Raw genomic sequence first — 22,919 nt, 5'->3', positions numbered from 1 at the left:
GTCTAGGCATGCGCAGGATGTACGTGAGCACTACGAGAGGAAACTTGAGCGTGCCAACAACCTGTACATGGAGCTGACAGCCTGCATGCTGCAGCTGGAGAAAAGGGAGAGGGAACTCATCAAGTAGGTTTTGTCTCTTTTGGTGGGATATGTTGGTGGGATATGTTGGTGGGATTTTTGGTGGGATTTTTGGTGGGATTTGTTGGCGGGATTTGTTGGGTGTTGGTGGGATTTGTTGGTGGGATAAGTTGGTGGGATTTGTTGGTGGGATATGTTGGGTGTTGGTGGGATTTGTTGGTGGGATTTGTTGGTGCGATATGTTGGGTGTTAGTTGGATTTGTTGGTGGGATATGTTGGGTGTTGGTTGGATTTGTTGGTGGGATGTGTTGGTTGGATTTGTTGGTGGGATTTGTTGGGTGTTGGTGGGATTTGTTGGATTGTTGTGGGATATATTAGATTGATATATTTTTCTGGGATATATTTGATTAGTATATCTTTCTGGGATATGTTTGATTAGTATATTTTTCTGGGATATGTTTGATAAGTATATTTTTCTGGGATATGTTTGATTAGTACATTTTTCTGGGATAAGTTTGACCTTCTCTGTAGAATATGTTTGATGAATGTTTCTAAATCTGTTGAAACTTAAGGGATCTAAAATAAATAAATAAATACAAAAGTCAAAATTATTTTTAATTATTTAAAAAACTATACATTAAACTCACTTTCTTTTTTATAATCTTTTTTTCTTTGTTAAGTGTTTAAGTATAGTACATACCAAACTGAAAAATCTCTTTGATAAGTCCTAACTTTTGCCTCGTTTGAATTACCTTATAAATTATGTTAGTAAGTTACCCACAAATTGTCAGTACTCCTCATGCAAAAAGAATTTAATATTAAATAATTTTTTGTTTTCTTTTGTAGAAGAGAGCAGCAGCTTACATTGTACAATAAACGCAGGAAAAGCATAGTTCGACCAATCATCAAAGCCCAGGAGAAATTGGATAGGCTCGGCAAAAAAACGTATTCATAGATCAGGTTCAGAGGTCACAACGTAAGTTTTTTTGTTTAAGATTCCCCAACAAACATAAATTGTCTGTTACATATTGGAAATATTGGCTCTTGTCAAATAATAAAGCTAATAATCTTATAAATAAATGTTTAGAAAGTTTCTGTAAGATTGTTACCTTGTGCCCACAGACCCGACTCCATGAAAAACACAGAAGGCAGCATGACAACAAGCTCGGAGCTGGTTCTACCCTCACCCACCAAGATGAGGACGCGCAAGTCTCGACATCGTCGCAATAACAGCCGAGGCTCTATGAAGGACATTGCCTCCCCCATCAAGTCCCCCTCGCGGGACCACGAAGCCAGAAATGCTGAAGCCCTGAACCCTGCTGGCCTACACCACATAGAGCACCCGCAGTTCCCCGGTACTTTCAAGTACCTGGGGCCGGGGACAGCCATCAGGGAGTACAGGAGCGAGGACGAGGTGGACGGCTGTGAGATGAGGATCTCTCACATGGAGAACAACATCAAAAAACTTTGGCTGCGACGGCGGGTGTAGTGACGCCACGTGCAGCAGCAAAAGGTCGTCCCAGGTCAGCGCCGATGTTGAGAGCACCTGTGATTTATCTCCCCTGTCTAGCCCCAAACACCAACCGCTTGAAACAATGAGCGAGAAATCATCTCCGGATGTTGACTCGTCTCGTCATGAAACCGGCTCAGGGTCATGTTCATGCTCGCCCATGGCATCCCCAGCTGACCTTCAACCCCAGACGTACACAGTCCGAGAAAAAGACTCGAATGAAAATTTAAATTTCCCGGAGAGCAGCACGAACTCTGTCAGCTCACAGTTGAACTCGGGCGTCATCCAAACGACGACGTCACACACCGACTGTGACACCATCAACACCAGTCTCACACAACAGACTCTCACAAACTCCACCAACCACCATCTTGTACTTATGACCTCGCAGGGGTCGGGGGTCAAACGGGTTCACAGCAGCCAGGATATGAGCAGGAGACACAGGAGCCCGTCCTGCCGGAGGAGAAGCTCTGACATCTTTGAGAACTCTGGCAGGTGTCAGGACAGGTACGAGGACAGCCAGGCGGGGACGGAGAGAGCTGGACAAAATGTGGACGGTGTCCTGCAGAAAAGGGAGGCAAACAACTCCTCTGTTAGATTCAGAAACACCAAGGTCAGTCCATCAAAGTTTTTACGATTTTGTTTTATTTATTTTTTAATTTCATGTTTTCTTTTTCATTTTTTAAATTATGATCAGCTATTTTTATTAAAAAATAATTAAAATAGTTTATCGAATTAACTAAATTAGGTGAAGTTACCTATTTGTGGTTGTTTACTATTAATCACTCTCCTCAGCTGATTATTAATTATATTTTCTACAAACAGTTTTGGAATTATTTTTTTTTCAGGCTTAATAAAGTTTATGGTAAAAATACTGTATTATTATCATTAGTAATAAAATAATAGTTAAAAGACTGGTATTTTTAACCATGACAAAATGACAGAAAATAAATATAACTATAATTATCCTGAGCATATTTTAATCTAACTCTCCCCTTATACATTTTTTTAATGGTTACAAATGCTACCGAAAATGTATTTAATGTTATGTTTAAAAGTATTGGAAAAGTAAGTAGTTTTTTTCTATATATATTTTCGTTTTGATCAAACACTAAAAAAATTAATTGCAAACTATTAGAAAATCCATTAAAAAATTTTTTTTACTTATTAAATTGTGTGTGTAGTAAGTCATGATATTTGCTAGTGTTGCAACATTTTTGGCTCCAGCTAAGAAAAATAATGTCTGTTATAAAATAGAAGAAAACTACCAATCAACTTTTATTAATGTTATGTATTTGTATTATTATTATTATATGGTTGTTGATTAATAATAACTAATAATAGATCACTTTTAAAATAATTAATTTTGGTTTAAGGGTATAGGCTCAAGAAAACACTCTAGACATTTTTATTTTTTTTTTGAATTTTTAAAATATGGTATTGTAAAAAATCTTTAAAAGCAATGCTAAATTTAACAGTATTTCACAAAAAAAAAATAATTGAAAATTTGAGGAAAAAAATATTTGTAGCGGTTTTTCTGTTAAAAAATACTAGCCAGCTGACTCTATTAGTGTTAGTAACAGAAGGGCCAATATATATGTTAGTTAATGAAATTTTAGAACTCCACAAAAAGTTATTTTTTCAAGATGGCTGCCATTGCCATGGCAACCATATTTTCAGAAAAGTCCCTAAGGCAAGAAAATATTTCCCCTTTAATGCCTCATATTTATGTTTTTTTCCAGTTTTTTTCCGGAGCCTATCCCCTTAAATTATAAAACTTAAAAATAAATATTTTCTTGTCTCCTTTAGCACTCTGAAGAATCCTGGTCTGAAGAAGAGGAAGGGGAGGTGAGTGATGACGAGACACCTTGTCATCCCCCCTGCCGCCAGTCCTTCTCCACCCTGAGCTCTGAAGGTGTCTTCTCAGAGGAGGACATCAGTGACAGGTCAGGCAACCAAGATGGCAGTGGTGACAACGGTCTGCTGTCCACTGGCAGTGCAGAAAATCTGCAAGCGGAGCTGACCAAACTGACCTATATACCAGATGGTCTGTCAGACAGGGAGAAAACTGTCAAGAAGATGAAAAACAAAGTTAACTCCCCTGATAGGATGGTGGGTTGGAGATTAGTGTATAGCCATAGATATAATTGATAATTTCTGTTTGCCTTTGTTAGATTATATATTTAAAATTTGTCTAAATTATATTAGTGATAATTGTTGTATGTCCTTATTATTTTATTACCAATATTTACATTTCTAAAACAGGTAGTATTTAGGTGGCAATGGTTCTATTGTAGATTCGTTTTCAACTTTGTTTTTAAACTCAAAATATTTTGTTAATAAAGTTTGTTAAAAAACTACTCTTAAATACTACAAACAATGAGTTTCTCAGTGATAAAAATTATTTTTTTTCCTCAGAAATCTGAGACGGACACAAGTTCGGACGAGTGTTCCGATATAACAGTGTCATCAGCTATACACAAAACTAGGTCTGTAGAGAGTAGCACCCACTGGTAGCCAGCCTCCTTCTATGTTCTTCAGTCATCTTCTCAAAGTCATCTTCTCAAAGTCATCTTGATGTCACTAGCTTCACATCATCAGTCATCCAACATGAACCATCAGTCACTCAACACTGAGTGAGTCATTCATCTTCGCCTTGTGTAGAAGCAAGACAAAATTTGTTCTACCATTTACCTCAGATAGACTAGGATCAGGGCCAGAATAGACAGGATTTTCTGACAGCTGTACAGGAAGGTCAGGGCTAGTCAGTTGCTGACCACACAAACTTGGGTGGGCAAGGACACAGTGAGTCAGTGGTTCACACAGAGAACGGACACATTGTGGACACGTGTCAGTCCCTAACTGACATAGGACACACATCTAGTCACTAGCTCGCATATTAGGACACAACTAGTTAGTTATGAAATAATGGATGAACAAATGTCTACAATTATTTCAAAATGTGTTCTGGGATTGTTGTGATTTTGCCTACGTTTTGGTCAGCAGAAGACTGATGGTTGAGTTGTATTATTTGCTGCAGGACAAAGCCACTGACCAGTTGACCAATTGTGTAAGTGACCTGTCTAAAATACTTTACAAACATTTGGTAATGTGTCAGATTCTCAGTGGATATAGGAGAAGCTAAGTTGGATATTTGGAGCTAAACTTTTTCTGTGTTATTCTTCACTCTAAGGATTTGACCTGTTGATGCTGTGTAGTTCTCTACTTCCTGGAGTTTAAATTTGTGGTGAGAGTTGTTTAACATAGAATGTTAACATTATACATGTACTAGCTAGATATGTGAATTAACCTTACAGATGTTCTAGCTAGAACTGTGAAAGTTTTAAAGATGAGATTCACATTTTCCCTTATCATGTTGAACTGTTTTCTTCACTATAAATGTGGGGCTTGACTTGCTCTCATTCAAGTCATAGCACTTGGTTATTTTACTCTCAAACCTCATGACATGTGTTTTACATGGAGTTGTGGGACTTGTGGGAGGGACTTTTAGCAATCTGATGCTGATTGTTTCTGACAGATTGTTACTTACAAAATTGCAGGATTAAAAAAATTTTTTTTAATGTTTTCAAGTAAACCTGGAGGTATCACATAGATGTATCATTCGTCTAAAACAGAAAATTATAATAGATACAAGAGTTAACTTTAAACTTGTTTCCTTGAGTCATTGGCTGATACTTTTTTATTTACCCAATTCACCAAAAAATCTGATTGGTTGATAATTTTAGTTTGTTTAGAGACAAAATATAATTGGCTGGGATCTTTTTAAACATACAAACCATTTGGTGATAATTTATTTTCTCTAGTTACAAACACAATTTACTGATAGTAATCTAAGGATTGATTCGTAAATATTTCTACATAATATAATTTAATTTGATTTTTTTTTGTTTTTTGAAGAAACAACCAAGACAGTCATTAACTTAGTAGAAACTATAAAGTAAATTAAAATTGGTATAAATTATAATTAAATTTTATTAAACAGGATTTTTTTTTATCGATGCCTACAAGTAATTTCCTAAATTTCGATCATATTAAAATACTTGTGTATTTGATACTTGGTCAAAGTTTTCAAAAGTTTCAGCATGTCTCACTCACATTTACTAGTCTCAATAAATAAAATATTGTAATTATCCTTTTTTTTAAAAAATTAAAGGCCTGTAAACTTTTGCCTCTGTTTTGGAGGGGAAAAAAGGTTTTTTGGTATGCCTATTTGGTCAATACATAACAAGAAAAAATGTTTTAATATTTGGTTAGCTTCAGGCTGTATCAAACATACTTCTTTTTTCTAAAAATGTTAAAGATAAAGTTTATAAACAAACTAGAGAGCATGAATTGTAAGCTTGCCTGTGTGTGTCTACAGAACTCACTTCTGTTGTATTTGAAAGGGTTTATAGAATGGTATCTCTTTAATGCACTTAGAAATAGGACACAATACTGGAGGATGGGAAAATCACTTTGATTTTAATGTGATACTATTTATAGCTTCTTGCCATAATTATCTGCCCCTGCATATAGTTGATCCTAAATCACTAATGTACTTGGATATTCAGTGTGTATTTGAATTGGTATTATAGTAGATTTTAAAATTGGTTTAGGTTATGAAAATGTGGTAATGATGGTATTGGGAATTTATAATTAGGGAAATGAATATTTGAATTGAAACATTTTAACTTGTGATTTTAAATTAATGCTGTAAAATATTTTTTTTTTTTTTGCTATTGACATTCCTTAAATAAATAAAGTGTAAATTGTGAGGTTAATATTTTTTCCTCTAGGGCTGCACTTTTATTTTACCTGCATATCATTTTACAGTAATTTGTTTACAAGGCTAAAAATACATTCCTTTTTACAGTGTCCAATTGTTAACATTTTTCAACTAGAGTTTTGTTAACATTTTAAAACTTATTTTATAAAAAAAGCTACTGTAAAATATTTTGTGTCAGAATTAAGCTTCCCTATCAATGATATACTAAAATATTTTGCATCAGAAATAAACATGCCAGTTTTTAAAATGGTTTCCATCAATGATCTACTAAATTAATTTCTATTAGCATGGTAACTGATATTTATTAATTATATTTGGTATAAACATTTTGAAATAATAACTAATTTAATTTGTATTCATTAATTAAATGCAAATTTACATCAATTGTAATGAATAAAACTTCCTAAAAAAAACTATACTTTAAATTTAAATCGGACATAACATGTTGGATGTTACCAAATCCATTCATCATGCACACAAATTCCTACAGCCTATTTAATAATAATGTTTTGTTTATCATTCCTAATGATCTCAGTGCTAACAGAAATGATTTATTGTCTTATTTATTCAAAGTCTGCTCATTACAACTTTTATTTTCCATTTGGTTGATCATTTTTTTTTCTGTTTGACTTTGTTTGCTTATCTTTCTGTTTGACTTTGTTTGCTTATCTTTCTGTTTGACTTTGTTTGCTTATCTTTCAGTTTGACTTTGTTTGCTTATCTTTCTGTTTGACTTTGTTTGCTTATCTTTCTGTTTGACTTTGTTTGCTTATCTTTCTGTTTGACTTTGTTTGCTCTTCTTTCTGTTTGACTTTGTTTGCTTATCTTCCTGTTTGACTTTGTTTGCTTATCTTTCTGTTTGACTTTGTTTGCTCTTCTTTCTGTTTGACTTTGTTTGCTTATCTTTCTGTTTGACTTTGTTTGCTTATCTTTCTGTTTGACTTTGTTTGCTCTTCTTTCTGTTTGACTTTGTTTGCTCTTCTTTCTGTTTAAAACCAGGGTTTTGTACACTCCAACAAAATAATGAATATCAAACCTTGTGGTCAAGTGTTGTACATCACAGTTGTGTCCAAGTTGTACCAAGTTAAACATCTGCCAAACTTGTCAGGTTTAACATCTGCCAAACTTGTCAGCTGTGTCAGGTTTAACATCATCCAAACGTGTCAGTTGAGTCAGGTTTAACATCTGCCAATTTGTCAGGTTTAACATCTGCCAAACTTGTCAGGTTTAACATCTGCCAAACTTATCAGGTTTAACATCTGCCAAACTTGTCAGGTTTAACATCTGCCAAACTTGTCAGGTTTAACATCTGCCAAACTTGTCAGGTTTAACATCTGCCAAACTTGTCACCTGTGTCAGGTTTAACATCTGCCAAACTTGTCAGGTTTAATATCTGCCAAACTTGTCAGCTGTGCTGTATGACCCTTGACCCTGCTTGTACCTCATTAGCTCATGTTTCATTAGCTCGTCATCTCTCCTAGTTTTGCTGGATAAAACAAAAGTTTCGCAGGTAGAAACTTCATCACTCTACCACATTACCTCCCTCTCTACACCCAAAGTTGCATCAGTTATTTGTGTCTTACAATCATGAGAAAAAAGGTTACTTAAATTCGTTTGTATGATTGATAGAATCATAAGAATTAAAGCTACATACTGTAAGTGTATGATTGTTACAATCAGGAGAAATGTTACTTAATTTTTGTGTATGGTTGTCACACACATAGTTTATGTGTTACGCGTACATTCATGAAAACCTAGAACACAACATAATTGTTAACACTAAAAAAACTATAATTATTTTTTTTAAATTTTAGTACAGTAATGATTTGAAATTAAGTATTCTATATCTATTAGAAAGAATAAAATTCAGAATTATTATTTAGAAATTTATTTATAAAATGTCTTAACAAAAATGATACAATATTATGTATCAGTCTATTCCTACTTCATGTTTGCTAGTTTAGCATAAATACATTTTTGCTAAATCATAAAAGGATAAATTTCATTAGCAGAAATTAAGGGCTCCAAAGCTTAATTGCTGTAAATGTGTAAATATGCAATACATCACATATGGAAATTTTAAAAACAAATTTTGTCTTTGAAATAGCCAACAAGACAGACATAGAAGTTATCTCAGAAAGAATTATTGATGAATATAAATTGATTGTTGAGTGATTCCTTGTCTCAGTCCATCCCTTAAGGACAATAAACTGTTGGCATTATAGGGCAACTTGACGTATTTAATTCACTGTCATATCATTGGTTATTTAGTCTTAAATAGATTACCTCCCATCATGGGTTAACATCTATTTTACAACACTTTTAACTAAAAGTATTTAAAGTTTAGGATCCATTTACATCTTATTGAATGTTAGTCTATTTGTCCATCTTATTGACATAAATGTCAGTATACTTGTCCATTTTTTCAACCAATCATGTTATGTTCATTTTTTCTTCTGCACAATTTTTTTTACATATCCAATGTACATCTTGTTAATGCCATGTTATGTTGAGTACATGAAATGTAGTATACCTGACATGTACATCATGTGAATGACATGTGGTTGACCAGTGCATGACATGTGATGTCACCAGACTAGGACCATTGTTAAATTGATCATCTTCCTTCATCATCTCATCATCTTCATTATCATCTTCTAATCATCTTCGTTATCATCTTAAAATCATCTTCGTTATCATCCTCGTTATCATCTTCGTTATCATCTTCTAATCATCTTCCTTCATCATCGTCAATAACTGTTGTCTTCACCCATCCATAGTGATGCCATTATGTCCAACTACAGCTAATAAACAATTGGATGAAAACAGTGGCTTTTTAAATTTTCTAAACAATTGTGTTTGTTACCATCTGTTCTTATAGCCTTCACATTTTGTGTGTTGTGTACAAATGGAAACCAACACTCTCAGGTGTTGAACTTTGTTCTACAGAAAGGTTGACATCAAATAAAAGTTAAATATAATTGTATTCAGTAGATAAGCTTTAAAATATTTAGTATAACAGGGTGAACTTAAAGTTATTGTTAGTGCTTATAAAGTTTCTTATTATAAACAAAACAGTACAGTTTTAATCACATGCAAACAACTTCAAATTACAATGAGTAACCAAAGATACTAATGTGATATATTGGCTGTTGTTTTAGCAATGTAGAAATACAAGATACCTTACCAGATTTACTACCTGGAAAGAAATCTGTTATAAAGCATGGGATTCCCGTTACATAACAAAATTTATTTCTTCTTAAATACAAATGATGATTTCACAATCTGAAATCAGCGTTTGTCAAGAGGAAGTTGACTTTTATCCTAATTAATCACTATTTAATTACACATTAAATGGAAATTTCTGATAGTTTAAATAACTGTACATCGTATAATTATTTTATTTTATTCTTTTTTGTTTATTTAAACCTAAACTTTGGACTGGTGTAAACGTACTTTATCGGTCCTTAAATAAATTATAAAAAGGGACGTAACTATTGATTACTTCCTTTATCAAAGAATTATTTTGATTGTCTCTCTTTGACCGACAGGCTTAAAAAGCGACTACTTGAAAGTTTACAACAAACGAACTAAGGTTTAATTTGTAGTTATATAAATTCTAACTCATATAGTCATTTTATTGTATCCTTTTTACCTTTCATTTAAAAAGATTTTTTATTATAAACGTTTATATATAGATCTATTAACTACCTAAACCTAAACTGTGTACCCATATGAACCCACGAATAACATTAGCAGTAGGGTAAAGGAGGGCGTTAAGAGCCACACTTTTTAGCACCTGTACATTTTTAAAGATTTCTTCTAATCTAAGAATTTTTTAGTATTGAAATTATGGCAAGATTATTCTAACATATCTTACACAATATAAAAATAATAACAAAGTCTATTAAATATACTTTAAATGGGTTTAATTGAACATTTATTGTCATACCCCCGAAATCAGCATTTGGGGTGAAAGGAGCCGGGCAATGGGGCAATAAGTATTATCTCCTAGTTTAGACTAACTCCGCAATAAAAATAATTAATTTCTAACCCCAAAATAGTTAATGCTGTGTACACACACTTTAACTGATACTAGCTATCACTAGGCCCCAATGGGCCCAGTCTACAATTGATACAATTGCAGGTGTACATACTACATAGGGCCTACAGTCTAGTAGTTTACAGTAGGCACATTAGTATGGCTAGCGTGTAGCTAGTATACTAGTGTGTAGCTGTCCAGAGTTAACATTCTTGTATGTAAAAAGGGGTGGTACTAACTAATCTGCCTTAATGCTTTCCCCTGATAAGCCATGTGTGCTATACATTACATAACATGACATGGAGGTGAGAAATGTTGAGGGGAGAGCAGTGGTACTGGTTTCCCCTTTGTTCTCCTTGCTCCACCCTGAGGGCCATAAATTACATAAGGAGATGCTATCTCTGGTTGGCTGAGATCTAAGAACTTAGTCCATGTTACCTACAAAGAGATGAAGTTTTATGGTGGGTTAGATACAGGTGGGTCTGGCTATCATGGAGGTGAGAAATTGTGAGGGGAGAGCAGTGGTACTGGTTTCCCCTTGTTTCTCCTTGCTGGACCCTGAGGGCCATAAATTACATAAGGAGATGCTATCTCTGGTTGGCTGAGATCTAAGAACTAAGTCCATGTTACCTACAAAGAGATGAAGTTTTATGGTGGGTTAGATACAGGTGGGGTCTGGCTGTCATGGAGGTGAGAAATTGTGAGGGGAGAGCAGTGGTACTGATTCCTCTTTGGTCTCCACCCTGCTAGACCATGAAGGTCATATATTACATAACATGCCACCCCAGATTGTCTGAGATCTGTAACTGTAATCCATGTTACCTACAAAGAGATGAAGTTTTATGGTGGGCCAGAAACTGGTGGGGGCTGGGTATCATGGGGGTAAGACATTGTAAGGGGGGAGCAGTGGTATTAATGTGTCTGTTTACTTCCCTGCTGGACCATGAGGGTCATAAATTACATAACATAACACCCCAGATTGGCTGAGACCTAAGAACATTTATTCCTGTTACCTACAAAGAGATTAGAAGTTTTATGGTTGGTTAGAAACAGGTGGGGGCTGAGTCGGCTGTATTGCCCCTTAGGGGTAATAAGTATGTGTACCATTTTAAAAATTACCTGGCTAACATCAGATGGCTAAATTTTTACTTTTTAGCAGGTTAGAATTGTATTTCTATCATTTAGACACAAGTCTGTTTAACAATTTATACATTTTGTGTTAACTATTCCTATACCAGTGTCATATTCAGTGGTCTAATAAATGAGAAACTTGCACATAGGGTTTCAAGAGCCACATTATAGTATCTGTTATAACTTTTCTGAACAGGCAAGCTAGTGGACAAAATTAATGTATTCATGTAGATTTAGTTATTATCTAACAAATAAAACCATTATGGTAATGATCAGTCAAGTTTTACTCTGATAATGATAAAAACTTTATAGCATGGTAAAATGGGACAAATGTCGGCCATTTTGTTTTGGCACCAATAGTCACTGTGCAAAAAAAATTCACCAAAATAAAACTATTCTAGCCATAGCTATAAAAATAGTGTTAAAATGTACAACAACCAATGCTCTAATACAGGAACAATGAATGGACTTGAAAAACTCATTTGGTTTATTACAAAGTGAAGTTTCCCAAGTTATGTCTATTTGGAAAAAAAGTTCACAAAATGGTTTTATGGAGATGAGAAATTTTAGGGAAAGAGCAGTGGGATTAAATCCTGTCTCATCCTCTCCCTATTGGACCAAGTGGGTCATAAATTACATAAAATAAATCCTCTGCTTCTCTGTTATCAAAGAACAGCAGTGGTTGTTACCTCAGAAGTAGATTAGCAATGTTATTGGTGGTTTTGTGGGGGTGGGGTGTTGATTGGGGCTTAATACCACACGGCTCTTAACGCCCTCCTTTACCCTACAGCGTTAAATTGTAAAGCGAGATAACTGCTGATTACTTTCTTTATCAAAAAATTGTCTTTTAGATGGATACATAAAAAAAAAAACTGCAAAAAATTTAAAGCGTCACTTCAAAAGTAAAAATATTAACAACGAATGAGAGATTCTTGGTTTCTAATGCATTTCTTTAAGCAAATTTTAATGCTGTAGATCTTTATAATACATTTTGTAACATAATCTGAGGAATGTTGCCTGGAGTTCATTAGAGCAATAAATTAGCTTCAGATAATTGGGTGAACCAAACTTATCAACAGCGTTCAAATGAAATTCTTCATAAATTGTGTGTTCAATTGACACACGTTTCGTTACCGCTATTTACTGACTACTCCGACACACACCTTTGTTTTAACTCTAAAAACACAAAGAGGTGTCTTGTAGTGGGTCAGTCGACAACGCCCGTAACAAATCTACAGAAACGTCTTGTCATGTGCCCATGTAAACATATTTTGATATATTGACATTTCAAACACATAAAGTGACTGACAGTGACGTTAGCAAACTGATATATAAATAAATAAATGTCAGAGAAAATGTATCCTGAAACAGGTGGCTAACGGAATGTTGCCTTTGAAATAGGGGCGTGTTTATATAGATATGAAATAAGTTGCCTTGTTTATACACACCCCCCCCCCTCGATGATGAAGATGATATCTATAACAAAACTAAACAACTTGATATTTTGTGTTTGCAATTGTACTGGTTTGCACTGGCTGAACAAGATTTGTAAATATATCGTTGCATTTTAAAAGCCTGGCGCTGGGGTGAACTCGAAAAAAAAAATTCAATTTAGTAAATATTTTAGAAAGGATAGTATTAGATATACCGTTTAAATAAAATCATTTAATAAATCATTTTGTTATTGATTTTAGAGTTGGCCAGGAATTAAAATAGATGATAAAACATTTGAAATATGGCGTTTTGGGAATTTTCTACACTTTGATTTTTTTTTTACCACACAAATGCTGAAGGAATTGAATTTTACTTGTCAATGTCCAGGTTTTACAAAACTAAGAAGACAGCTAATCAGCCATAACATATAAACAACTAATCAGCCATAACATATAGACAACTAATCAGCCATAACATATAAACAACAAACTCCGTGCGTACAAAAATAAACTGAAATAGAATTGTCTCAGCTACAAACTTGACTGCCGACAATAAGTCTCAGCTGCAAACTTGACTGCCGACAATAAGTCTCAGTTACAAACTTGACTGCCGACAATAAGTCTCAGCTACAAACTTGACTGCCGACAGTAAGTCATAGCTACAAACTTTACTCCCGACATTAAGTCTTAGGTACAAACTTTACTCCCGACATTAAGTCTCAGCTACAAACGTGACTGCCGACATTAAGTCTCAACTACAAACTTGACTGCCGACATTAAGTCATAGCTACAAACTTGACTGTCGACATTAAGTCTCAGCTACAAACTTGACTGCCGACATTAAGTCTCAACTACAAACTTGACTGCCGACATTAAGTACAAACTTGACTGCCGACATTAAGTCTCAGCTACAAACTTTACTCCCGACATTAAGTCTCAGCTACAAACTTGACTGCCGACATTAAGTCTCAGCTACAAACTTGACTGCCGACATTAAGTCTCAGCTACAAACTTGACTGCCGACTATAAGTGTTAGGTACAAACTTGACTGCCGGCATTAAGTCATAGCTACAAACTTGACTGCCGACATTAAGTCTTAGCTACAAACTTTACTCCCGACATTAAGTCTCAGCGACAAACCTAACTGCCGACATTAAGTCTCAACTACAAACTTGACTGTCGAAATTAAGTCTCAACTACAAATTTGACTGAAACATTAAGTCTCAGTTACAAACTTGACTGCCGACATTAAGTCTCAGCTACAAACTTGACTGCCGACATTAAGTCTCAGCTACAAACATGACTGCAGACATTAAGTCTCAGCTACAAACTTGACTGCCGACATTAAGTCTCAGCTACACACTTGACTGCCGACATTAAGTCATAGCTACAAACTTGACTGCCGACATTAAGTCTCAGCTACAAACATGACTGCAGACATTAAGTCTCAACTACAAACTTGACTGCCGACATTAAGTCTCAGCTACAAACTTGACTGCCGACATTTCTCTTCACTACTATCGTGTTTTGTTAATGATCAACACAAAACAAAAAGATTATCACCGATAACAAAATAAATGAAAGAAACTTTGAAATCTTCTAAAACTTTATTGACATCTATACAAACAGTTTTGCAAACAAATACAAACAGTTTGTAAACAAATACAAACATGAATTAAAGTATAAATAAAGACAATGGTGGCGATGACAAACCTAATGTGGAGGTTTAAACAAAACAAAGATACAAGTGTAGCCTATAAACATTTCATTTCTCAACAGTAAACATTTGTTTATAATTTTGTTTATGTGTCTAACAACTCTAAACAAATGACGTGAAAGAAACCAAACAATTTAAGTTTAATGAAGGGAGCCGCCATTTTGTTTGTTTACATTAGACAAGGGGAGAGAACCAACAGTTACAGATAGATCACCACACCCAACCCTCCCCACTATAATTTCCTTCAGAGTTTGATCCACTGTGGGGACGTGACAACCACCCGACATATACCGGTATGTAGACAGTCGCTCCACTGGAGCCTGGACATGTACATGTTGTGTACGTGTACTTCAACCAACCTGTCCATCTCTCATGTTCGTGTGTCCATTGTCCTACAGAGACCTGTTTATGACAGCCATGAGGATGTGACACTATAACGGTCAACTTGTCCACATTATCAAATCTCCCGTATTTGCCCCTTACTTTCCTACGTAGATCATCAAAGTGCCGACACATCTTGTCCAGTTCATCAACCAACTCTAAGTCACATGTCACACATTTAAACTCACACCAGTCTCCCTCAATGTCTGCCCTCCCCACCCCCCAGCCATAAAGACTGACCCCAGGACTTTTATTGTCATCAAAACCTACAACACACCTGGTCTGTCTCGCCTCACTCTCATCAAACACCACGTGTGTGGCTGTCAACACACGAACCTCCCCCCACACTTTGCTGGGTGTGTCCGAGTGTTGACACTTGCCACATGGACAAGTGCCCTTGTTGTCACTCTCTGTGTACTTGACCACATCATGCACCCTACCCGTCCCTGTCCTCAACACGTCACTTCCTCTTGTGTTATAAAATGGATACTGACCACTGAAGCATGGAACAGACTTTGGTCTCTCTAGACTGGTGTACTTGACCTTTATCAGGACCGTTAGGGCAGACAAAGTTTTAATTAGCTCCAACATGATGACCTCACGGTAACGTGAGGGGAGATGATCCAAGTTAAAATTATTAACAGGTATAAAGTTGACATGACCTGGATTCTTCTTACAGCCGGTATAGTGCTTGTGTAAGTCAGCTTCACCTCCATAGCAGATCTCGGCTTCATGATGTCCTGGAGAGATACAAAGGGAGGAAATCCATATTTTTAAAAAAATACAAATTTAAAATGTATTTAAAATAAGGTACTTGTCAAACAAAATGTGCAACTATAATAATTAACAGAAACTTGTTATTTCTATTTATTTTATTAGCTGAAGCAGATGAAGTAGAGTTTACATGTATCATGTGGTATATATTGCCTGCCAAATGACCATTTAACTAACCATCTGTTTTTAACAGACTCAGTAAGAGAACTCATGCATCATAAGGAGTATGTAAATAATGTAATTATGTGCCAGAAACTCTGTATAAATGTAAGTTCTTACATTTTGCATATATATTTTACACAATCAGAGACTCACCTGGTATAAAACCAGCTTCAGTTTTTTTTCTTCCAACTGTGTTGTCTCATCTTGTCTTTCTTCCAGCTGTGTTGTCTCATCTTGTCTATGTGTTAGACCTAAAACAATTTAACACCAAGCTTTCAATTAGATTAAACAAAAACCTATACCAGTAAATAAAACATTTGAACATCAAGGTTTTAATTAGATTAAACACAAACCTATACCAGTAAATAAAACATTTCTCTATTTGTAAAACAACTGCGATGTTCTAAACATTTACAGCAAATACAAAACATGTTGCCTAGAAACATTTATTTTACCTTTCTCTGCCAACCAAGTTTCTCTTTTCTTTCCACCTGTATTTCCCATCTCTGACAACTTTACCTGCAATAAAAAAATTATTGTAAAATAAACTTACATTTTATGATTTTGTTACAAAACTTGTCATCATTTAAGTCAACCTTAAGGATGAGTTCCAGATTTTATTATAGTGATGTGAAGACAGTTTGGTGAGGTGCTGACTAACATAATCTGGTGATGTGAAGACAGTTTGGTGTGGTGCTGACTAACATAATCTGGTGATGTGAAGACAGTTTGGTGAGGTGCTGACTAACATAATCTGGTGATGTGAATACAGTTTGGTGAGGTGCTGACTAACATAATCTGGTGATGTGAAGACAGTTTGGTGAGGTGCTGACTAACATAATCTGGTGATGTGAAGACAGTTTGGTGTGGTGCTGACTAACATAATCTGGTGATGTGAAGACAGTTTGGTGAGGTGCTGACTAACATAATCTGGTGATGTGAAGACAGTTTGGTGAGGTGCTGACTAACATAATCTGGTGATGTGAAGACAGTTTGGTGAGGTGCTGACTAACATAATCTGGTGATGTGAATACAGTTTGGTGAGGTGCTGACTAACATAATCTGGTGATGTGAAGACAGTTTGGTGAGGTGCTGACTAGCATAATCTGGTGATGTGAAGACAGTTTGGTGAGGTGCTGAATAACATAATCTGGTCAAAGAACTAAACTGGAGTTGAATCAGCTCAACTCTACTTCATCCACCATTACATTGTATCACAGTAAATTACAATTACACAATTGTTTTGCTCTAAATAACGGTTACATCAGATAGTAGCCTACATAAAAAAATATTTACATCGATCTATATCAAATTTGAATTCTTTTTAACTGGTACAAAAAATAGCTTAGCACATTCTCAAACTATGCCTTTTTCATAAAAGCTTTATTACTTTTTTGTCAATTTGTTTTTTTTTTCACTTAGTTATCAGCTAGATAAACTCAAATAATAACACAGAAAAAGAAGAAGCTATATACAATAAAATTATTTTCATAACAATATCAAGTAAATAATCTTAAAACTCACATTACTTGTGCTTTTCTTCTATAAATAATGTTTTAGTTTTAGCTAATGTCATCTTTAAAATGTTTAAAATGTGGCTTTTAATTGTCTCACATTTTTAATATTTATCTGCCATCTATCAATTGCCTTTCATGCCAGATTCCCCCCCCCCTTCCCCCCTTAAAATGATATCACACATCAACCTTGTAATTTTGTTTTATAAAGAGATTTTATACTAAAACACCTTCAACCTATTGAAGCTTAGTTTATATCTTCTATTACAATTTATAAAAAAGTATTTTAAATGCGAAATAATGGAAAAAATTCAGTTTCAAGCACATCTTAATGTGATTCTGAAATTTAAACCTACAAAAGAGATAAAAACTTATTGACTAAATTGTAAATACGTTTTCTAAGACGTAATCAAAGTTGACTTTAAAAAATTTGGTCTTTTAATATGCTAGATCAAATTCTATTGAATGAATAAAAAAAATGCAGGCTTCAGCACAAACCTCAATTAGCTTTTTAATTGGATCCTTTAAATAACAAAATTATGTCTTCATAGACCTATTGATGGGTGATTCCACTGTCCATATGTTTCTATCCTTTGAATAACAAAATTATGTCTTTATAGCCCTATTGATGGGTTATTCTACTGTCCATATGTTTCTATCCTTTGAATAACAAAATTATGTCTTTATAGCCCTATTGATGGGTGATTCCACTGTCCATATGTTTCTATCCTTTGAATAACAAAATTATGTCTTTATAGCCCTATTGATGGGTGATTCCACTGTCCATATGTTTCTCCTTCATACACCTTGATAAAAAGACATGCATACTATTATATACCTTCATAACTTTAGAATATAGGATTACATGTGTTAACAAATCTAGATTAACAGTGTATGCTCTATTCTAAACTAATTAATTTCTCTCACTTGGTTTCTTAATATTATAAAATTTTGCAGGTGTGGTGATTTTGTAGACTGGATAGATAGAGTTAGTCAGATCTAGATTCTATATATTTATCTAAATATAATCTTTATCCATATCTTATTACAACTGGATTAATAATTGTTGCAATATAATAAATGAGTTAGATATACAGGCCTATTTGTAATACCCCAGTTTAGCGTCGGTTATTATTTTGGAATGGTATAGCAGGTAAAAAACAATAAAACAAAGATTAGTCTATAGCAATGTACCAGAAGTACAGTAAACCATACTTGATTTGGCGCCATCTTTTATTTTTAATATTGAACATAAAAAAATTGGATGGATTGATTTTTTGCATGTTGAATACTGTTTGCTAATCATTTTGTATTGCTAATTAATTTTAAGCGTTACTGATAATTATTGCTGTTACTAAACATTGTTCTATTAGCCATTTTTATTTGCGCAATCATTTTTACTAGATCTAGATCTAATTCTAAATTAATTAGTGCAAATCCTCCGCAAGATTTTTATTTCTGTCTTAAAAAAAAAACATTAAACTAACTACTACACTTGACTTTATTATTTATATTTATAACTAGGGCCTATTTATTTCTGTTTCCGAGTGTTGATTAAACTTAAAGTTCAAACATTAATTTAGTACATTGAGTAGATCTATATTATATTTCAACAGTAAAAATAAATCACGGTTCACACTAGTAACTAATGTAAATGAAACTCAACAAACATTACTGGATAACTTCCAACGCTATACTGGGGGATTTCCTGCCTAAGTATTAATGCAGCAAATACTAAATACTAATTAAATTATAACCTAATAAAAGTTGATCTTCTATATAACTCTAGATCTATACTCTACAAGATATAAAGTGGTACCTCAAGATGTGAGTTTATTTAATTACATAACATTGCTCATATGTCAAATTTGTCATATCTCTAAGCAATTTTCTCCATTAAAATTAATTGAAAGGCCATTCAAAAGTTAGATCTGCCAAAATGACAGCCCAGTTGTTTTTAAAACATATTCTCTATAAGAAGTGTATTTCTATATAACAATTATAGTTTAATGACATAATAAAGGATTATGCATAGAAATAAACTGGTTTTTATAAAGTTTATTTACTTTGAAAATCAAGTGACTTGAGCTTATGCTAACCTTTCTGTCACATTAATTAATTTACTCATCACACTTTTAACACTATACTTGAACTTAAAACGTCACCCAATATAATTGAACCTAGGCCTAAATATTATTAAATAATGTTTTTTTTTTCATCACTGCTTTTTTCTTTGCCGTTTTTCTTTTGCTTTTTTTTCCCACACTTTCCTAACTTTTCCAGGCAGACTGATAAAATAAAACTGTCCATGGATTTTAGCTTTTTTTTTCTCAACCTGTTAAACCTGCCAATCCTATTACTTGAATCGCAAATTCTGCTCATATGTCAAAGCAAATTATAGTTTGCTCTACAGCTCTTAAGATCTATCTAAAAAAATCGTGTGTCTGAATGCTCTATGTATGTCATGTTGCCACTGTAGCCTAAATCTAGATAAAATATAGAAATAGATCTAAAAATTCTAGAATAAGATCGATAAAATGTTAAATGTTAAGTATTGTAAAGTAAATTATCTACCAAAATTTAGAAATAGATCTAGAATAGCGCTAGATGTATTTAGTAGCCTATTAGACGGGTGTGGGGAAATTGCGAGACGCGAAAAGCGAAATGGCGAGGCGGGAAAATGCGAGAAGGGCGCGAAAACGGTCGGTCACGTGACTTTTTTGTCTCGCATTTTACCACAACCCGATACTTACGCTGGGTGGTGTTGAAATGCGAAGATTTCTGCGAAAAATTTACCGCACCCGACTTTCAGTGGTATTTGGTCCAGGCTTCAAAGACGTTTCGTTTACATTGATAAAACTTCCGATTTTTCCGTCGCTAGACATACTGATGATTTTTCAACTCCCCCCATCTTTTGTGTGGACTTAGAATACCACCTTGTTCGAAACCGACGGAAATACCGCCGACGATAGATCAACTTAAGTCTTTTGTGTGGAACGCCGAGGCCGCCTGATTTACCTTCTTTGAAGATCGCCGTGCCCGGATCCGCTGCCGCCGCGAACATATTTTCTATTGTTGCATAGAAATTTTGTATTATAGCCGCCGCCTACGATTTTTTTCTAGCTTTTTTTACCATATAAATCTAAGCACAAAGAAATGCCTACATCATTTGGATACAACTATTCTGGATGTAAGAACTACTTACTGTGTGTTTTCTCTTCCAATGTTCCTTTACACTAATTTATATTAGACTTTATATCACGGTTGTGACTTTTCCGAATTTTCCCATAAATGTTATATTATTTATTAATTAATTGTATATATATATATATAAATTATATGTATATATATATATATATATATATATATATATATATATATATATATATATATATATATATATATATATATATATATATATATATATATATATATATATATATATATATATATATAATTTATTATTTCCATAAATAAGTCAGAAAAAATAACATCAAATTAAGTATGCGATTACTGCCCTGTGTGAAGGTGAGGACTAGATTAACCCTCCCTTATGTGTTGCTTATTCCTAAGCTTTTATGAACTCTCAATGCCCCCAGTTTTTTTCCTCTTACTTACTGTTTGGGGAAAAAATAAAGTGACGTCACCGATATTATCAGTTGCTCGTGCTGTATCGTAAGCTATGGGCCTACTTCAAATATTTTTAAAACCAAGTTGAACTTATCTGAATTTTTTGGTTTTGGTGGTGGTGTTATTTGGGTTCTTCCATAAATGACGTCACACTCGTAGGGGGGGTCTGTAATTTTATGACGAGCTAGATTTTTAAATTAATGCCGACTGAGACGGGATTTTCTTCTCGCTAACAAGAGCGGGCGATGACAGTAGCACAGCAACGATGTTAGGATTTTTAAATAGATAGATCTAGATATAGATCTATCTTCTTAGTATCTAGATTAAAAAAATAACAACATACAACACTCGTGTTAAAGGGTATGGCTAAATGCTTGTTTATTTTAAAACAAAAAAAAAATAATTTCAATAAATAAAGATGGAAAAAAAAAGAAAAAAACTTTTTTTCGCAAAAAGTGTCTCGCTATTTACCCTTAATTCAGCAGGTATGTCTCGCATTACCTTCTCGCATTTTCCCGCCTCGCCATTTCGCTTTTCGCGTCTCGCAATTTCCCCACACCCCTATTAGACATTAGTAGCTAGGCTTAGGGCCTACTTTCCACTTACATTACTTACTAGACTCTAGATTCTAGATCTAGACTTAGATTAGATCTAGATACTAGTAACTACTAGATATACTAAAAACTAGATCTAGAATCTACCTCTAGATTTCTAGATCTAGATTTACTCATCTGGAAACGATCAATCAATCTAGGTCTAGATCCAGATTTGTAGAATAAAATTAAAATCATTAAAATGTTAGGGCCTAAATGTAAAGTAAATGAATCGATCTAATCTACCTAGAGTCTAGGCTACTGCCTAGAACTAGAGTAGGCCTAACTACTAGATCTAGACCTAGATCTACTAGTCTAGTACTAGTACTATCTAAATTACTAAAATTAGTAGCTAACTATTATAACTAAGCTATAAATGTACGAAGTGTCTACTCGGAATAAGATTTTTCGGCAAAAGATAGTTCTGCGCATGCGCAGTGACCTATGGCTAGGGTTAGGGCTAGAATGAGGGTTAGGGGTAGGATTAGGGATAGGGATAGGATTAGGGCTAGGGTTAGGGTTAGGATTAGGGCTAGGGTTAGGGATAGGATTAGGGATAGGGTTAAGGATAGGATTAGGGTTGGTATTAGGGTTCTGCGGTTGTAAACACACGCATGCGCAGTACCATCGAAAACATCGCCGCTAAGGCAAGTCGTAGTTTCTCTCCATTGCGCATGCGTATCGCATGCGTATCTTATTCCGACTAGAATCGGCCATAAATGTATGTAAGATTGTAAGTAGTCAGTATTTAGCCCGCCTAGCCTAGCTTAGTTAGATCTAGAATCTAGATTCTAGAATAGATTCCTAGATCTAGATCTAGATCTAGATTTCAGATTTCTAGAATCTAGATCTATAATTGACTATACTATTGAATATTGAATGATTCATTGATTGATACTTACTTTTTCCCCTTTAGATTTTAGATCTACAGTAGAACATATTACACTGGTTTATAAGTTTTGCTGTTTCTATATTTTTTTTTCCCAAATCTAGAAGAACTAGAAACCTAGATCTTACTAGGATTATGTTATTAATAATATTATAAAGGTGTGATTTTACTTTAGTAGGTTACGTTGAACAAGCGAGAAGAGATCGTCTGCTATACAAAGAAGTAGTCGATACTTGTTAACTCCGTAATTAAAATATCGTACTTGTAAATCAAAATGCC

The 22,919-nt window shown here is 34.3% G+C and overlaps 2 protein-coding genes across 2 annotated transcripts in view; one reads left to right on the top strand and one right to left on the bottom strand.

Moving 5' to 3' along the window:
• The window catches only part of LOC131945144 (mitogen-activated protein kinase kinase kinase 13-like), a 38,442-nt gene extending 33,358 nt beyond the window's left edge, over nt 1–5,084 (top strand). The window contains 7 exon segments of the mRNA XM_059306150.1: nt 7–123; nt 925–1,012; nt 1,014–1,054; nt 1,201–1,540; nt 1,542–2,201; nt 3,398–3,700; nt 4,007–5,084. Of these exon segments, the coding sequence (XP_059162133.1) occupies nt 7–123; nt 925–1,012; nt 1,014–1,054; nt 1,201–1,540; nt 1,542–2,201; nt 3,398–3,700; nt 4,007–4,105 (1,648 nt within the window). The 3' untranslated portion in view covers nt 4,106–5,084.
• Nucleotides 5,085–7,091: 2,007 nt separating this feature from the next.
• LOC131945143 (uncharacterized) overlaps nt 7,092–22,919 on the bottom strand; it is a 328,239-nt gene continuing 312,411 nt past the window's right edge. The window contains exons 3-6 of the mRNA XM_059306149.1: nt 16,470–16,533; nt 14,989–15,818; nt 7,501–7,559; nt 7,092–7,359 (exon numbers count right to left, since the gene is read on the bottom strand). Coding sequence (XP_059162132.1) covers nt 7,092–7,359; nt 7,501–7,559; nt 14,989–15,818; nt 16,470–16,518 — 1,206 coding nt within the window. The 5' untranslated portion in view covers nt 16,519–16,533. The remainder of the gene's footprint in view (nt 7,360–7,500; nt 7,560–14,988; nt 15,819–16,469; nt 16,534–22,919) is intronic.

This window comes from Physella acuta, unplaced genomic scaffold (genome assembly GCF_028476545.2).
Source record: "Physella acuta isolate Inbredline_101_S28 unplaced genomic scaffold, ASM2847654v3 ptg000527l, whole genome shotgun sequence".
Lineage (NCBI taxonomy): Eukaryota > Metazoa > Mollusca > Gastropoda > Physidae > Physella > Physella acuta.
This window is presented reverse-complemented; position numbering and strand designations above follow the sequence as displayed.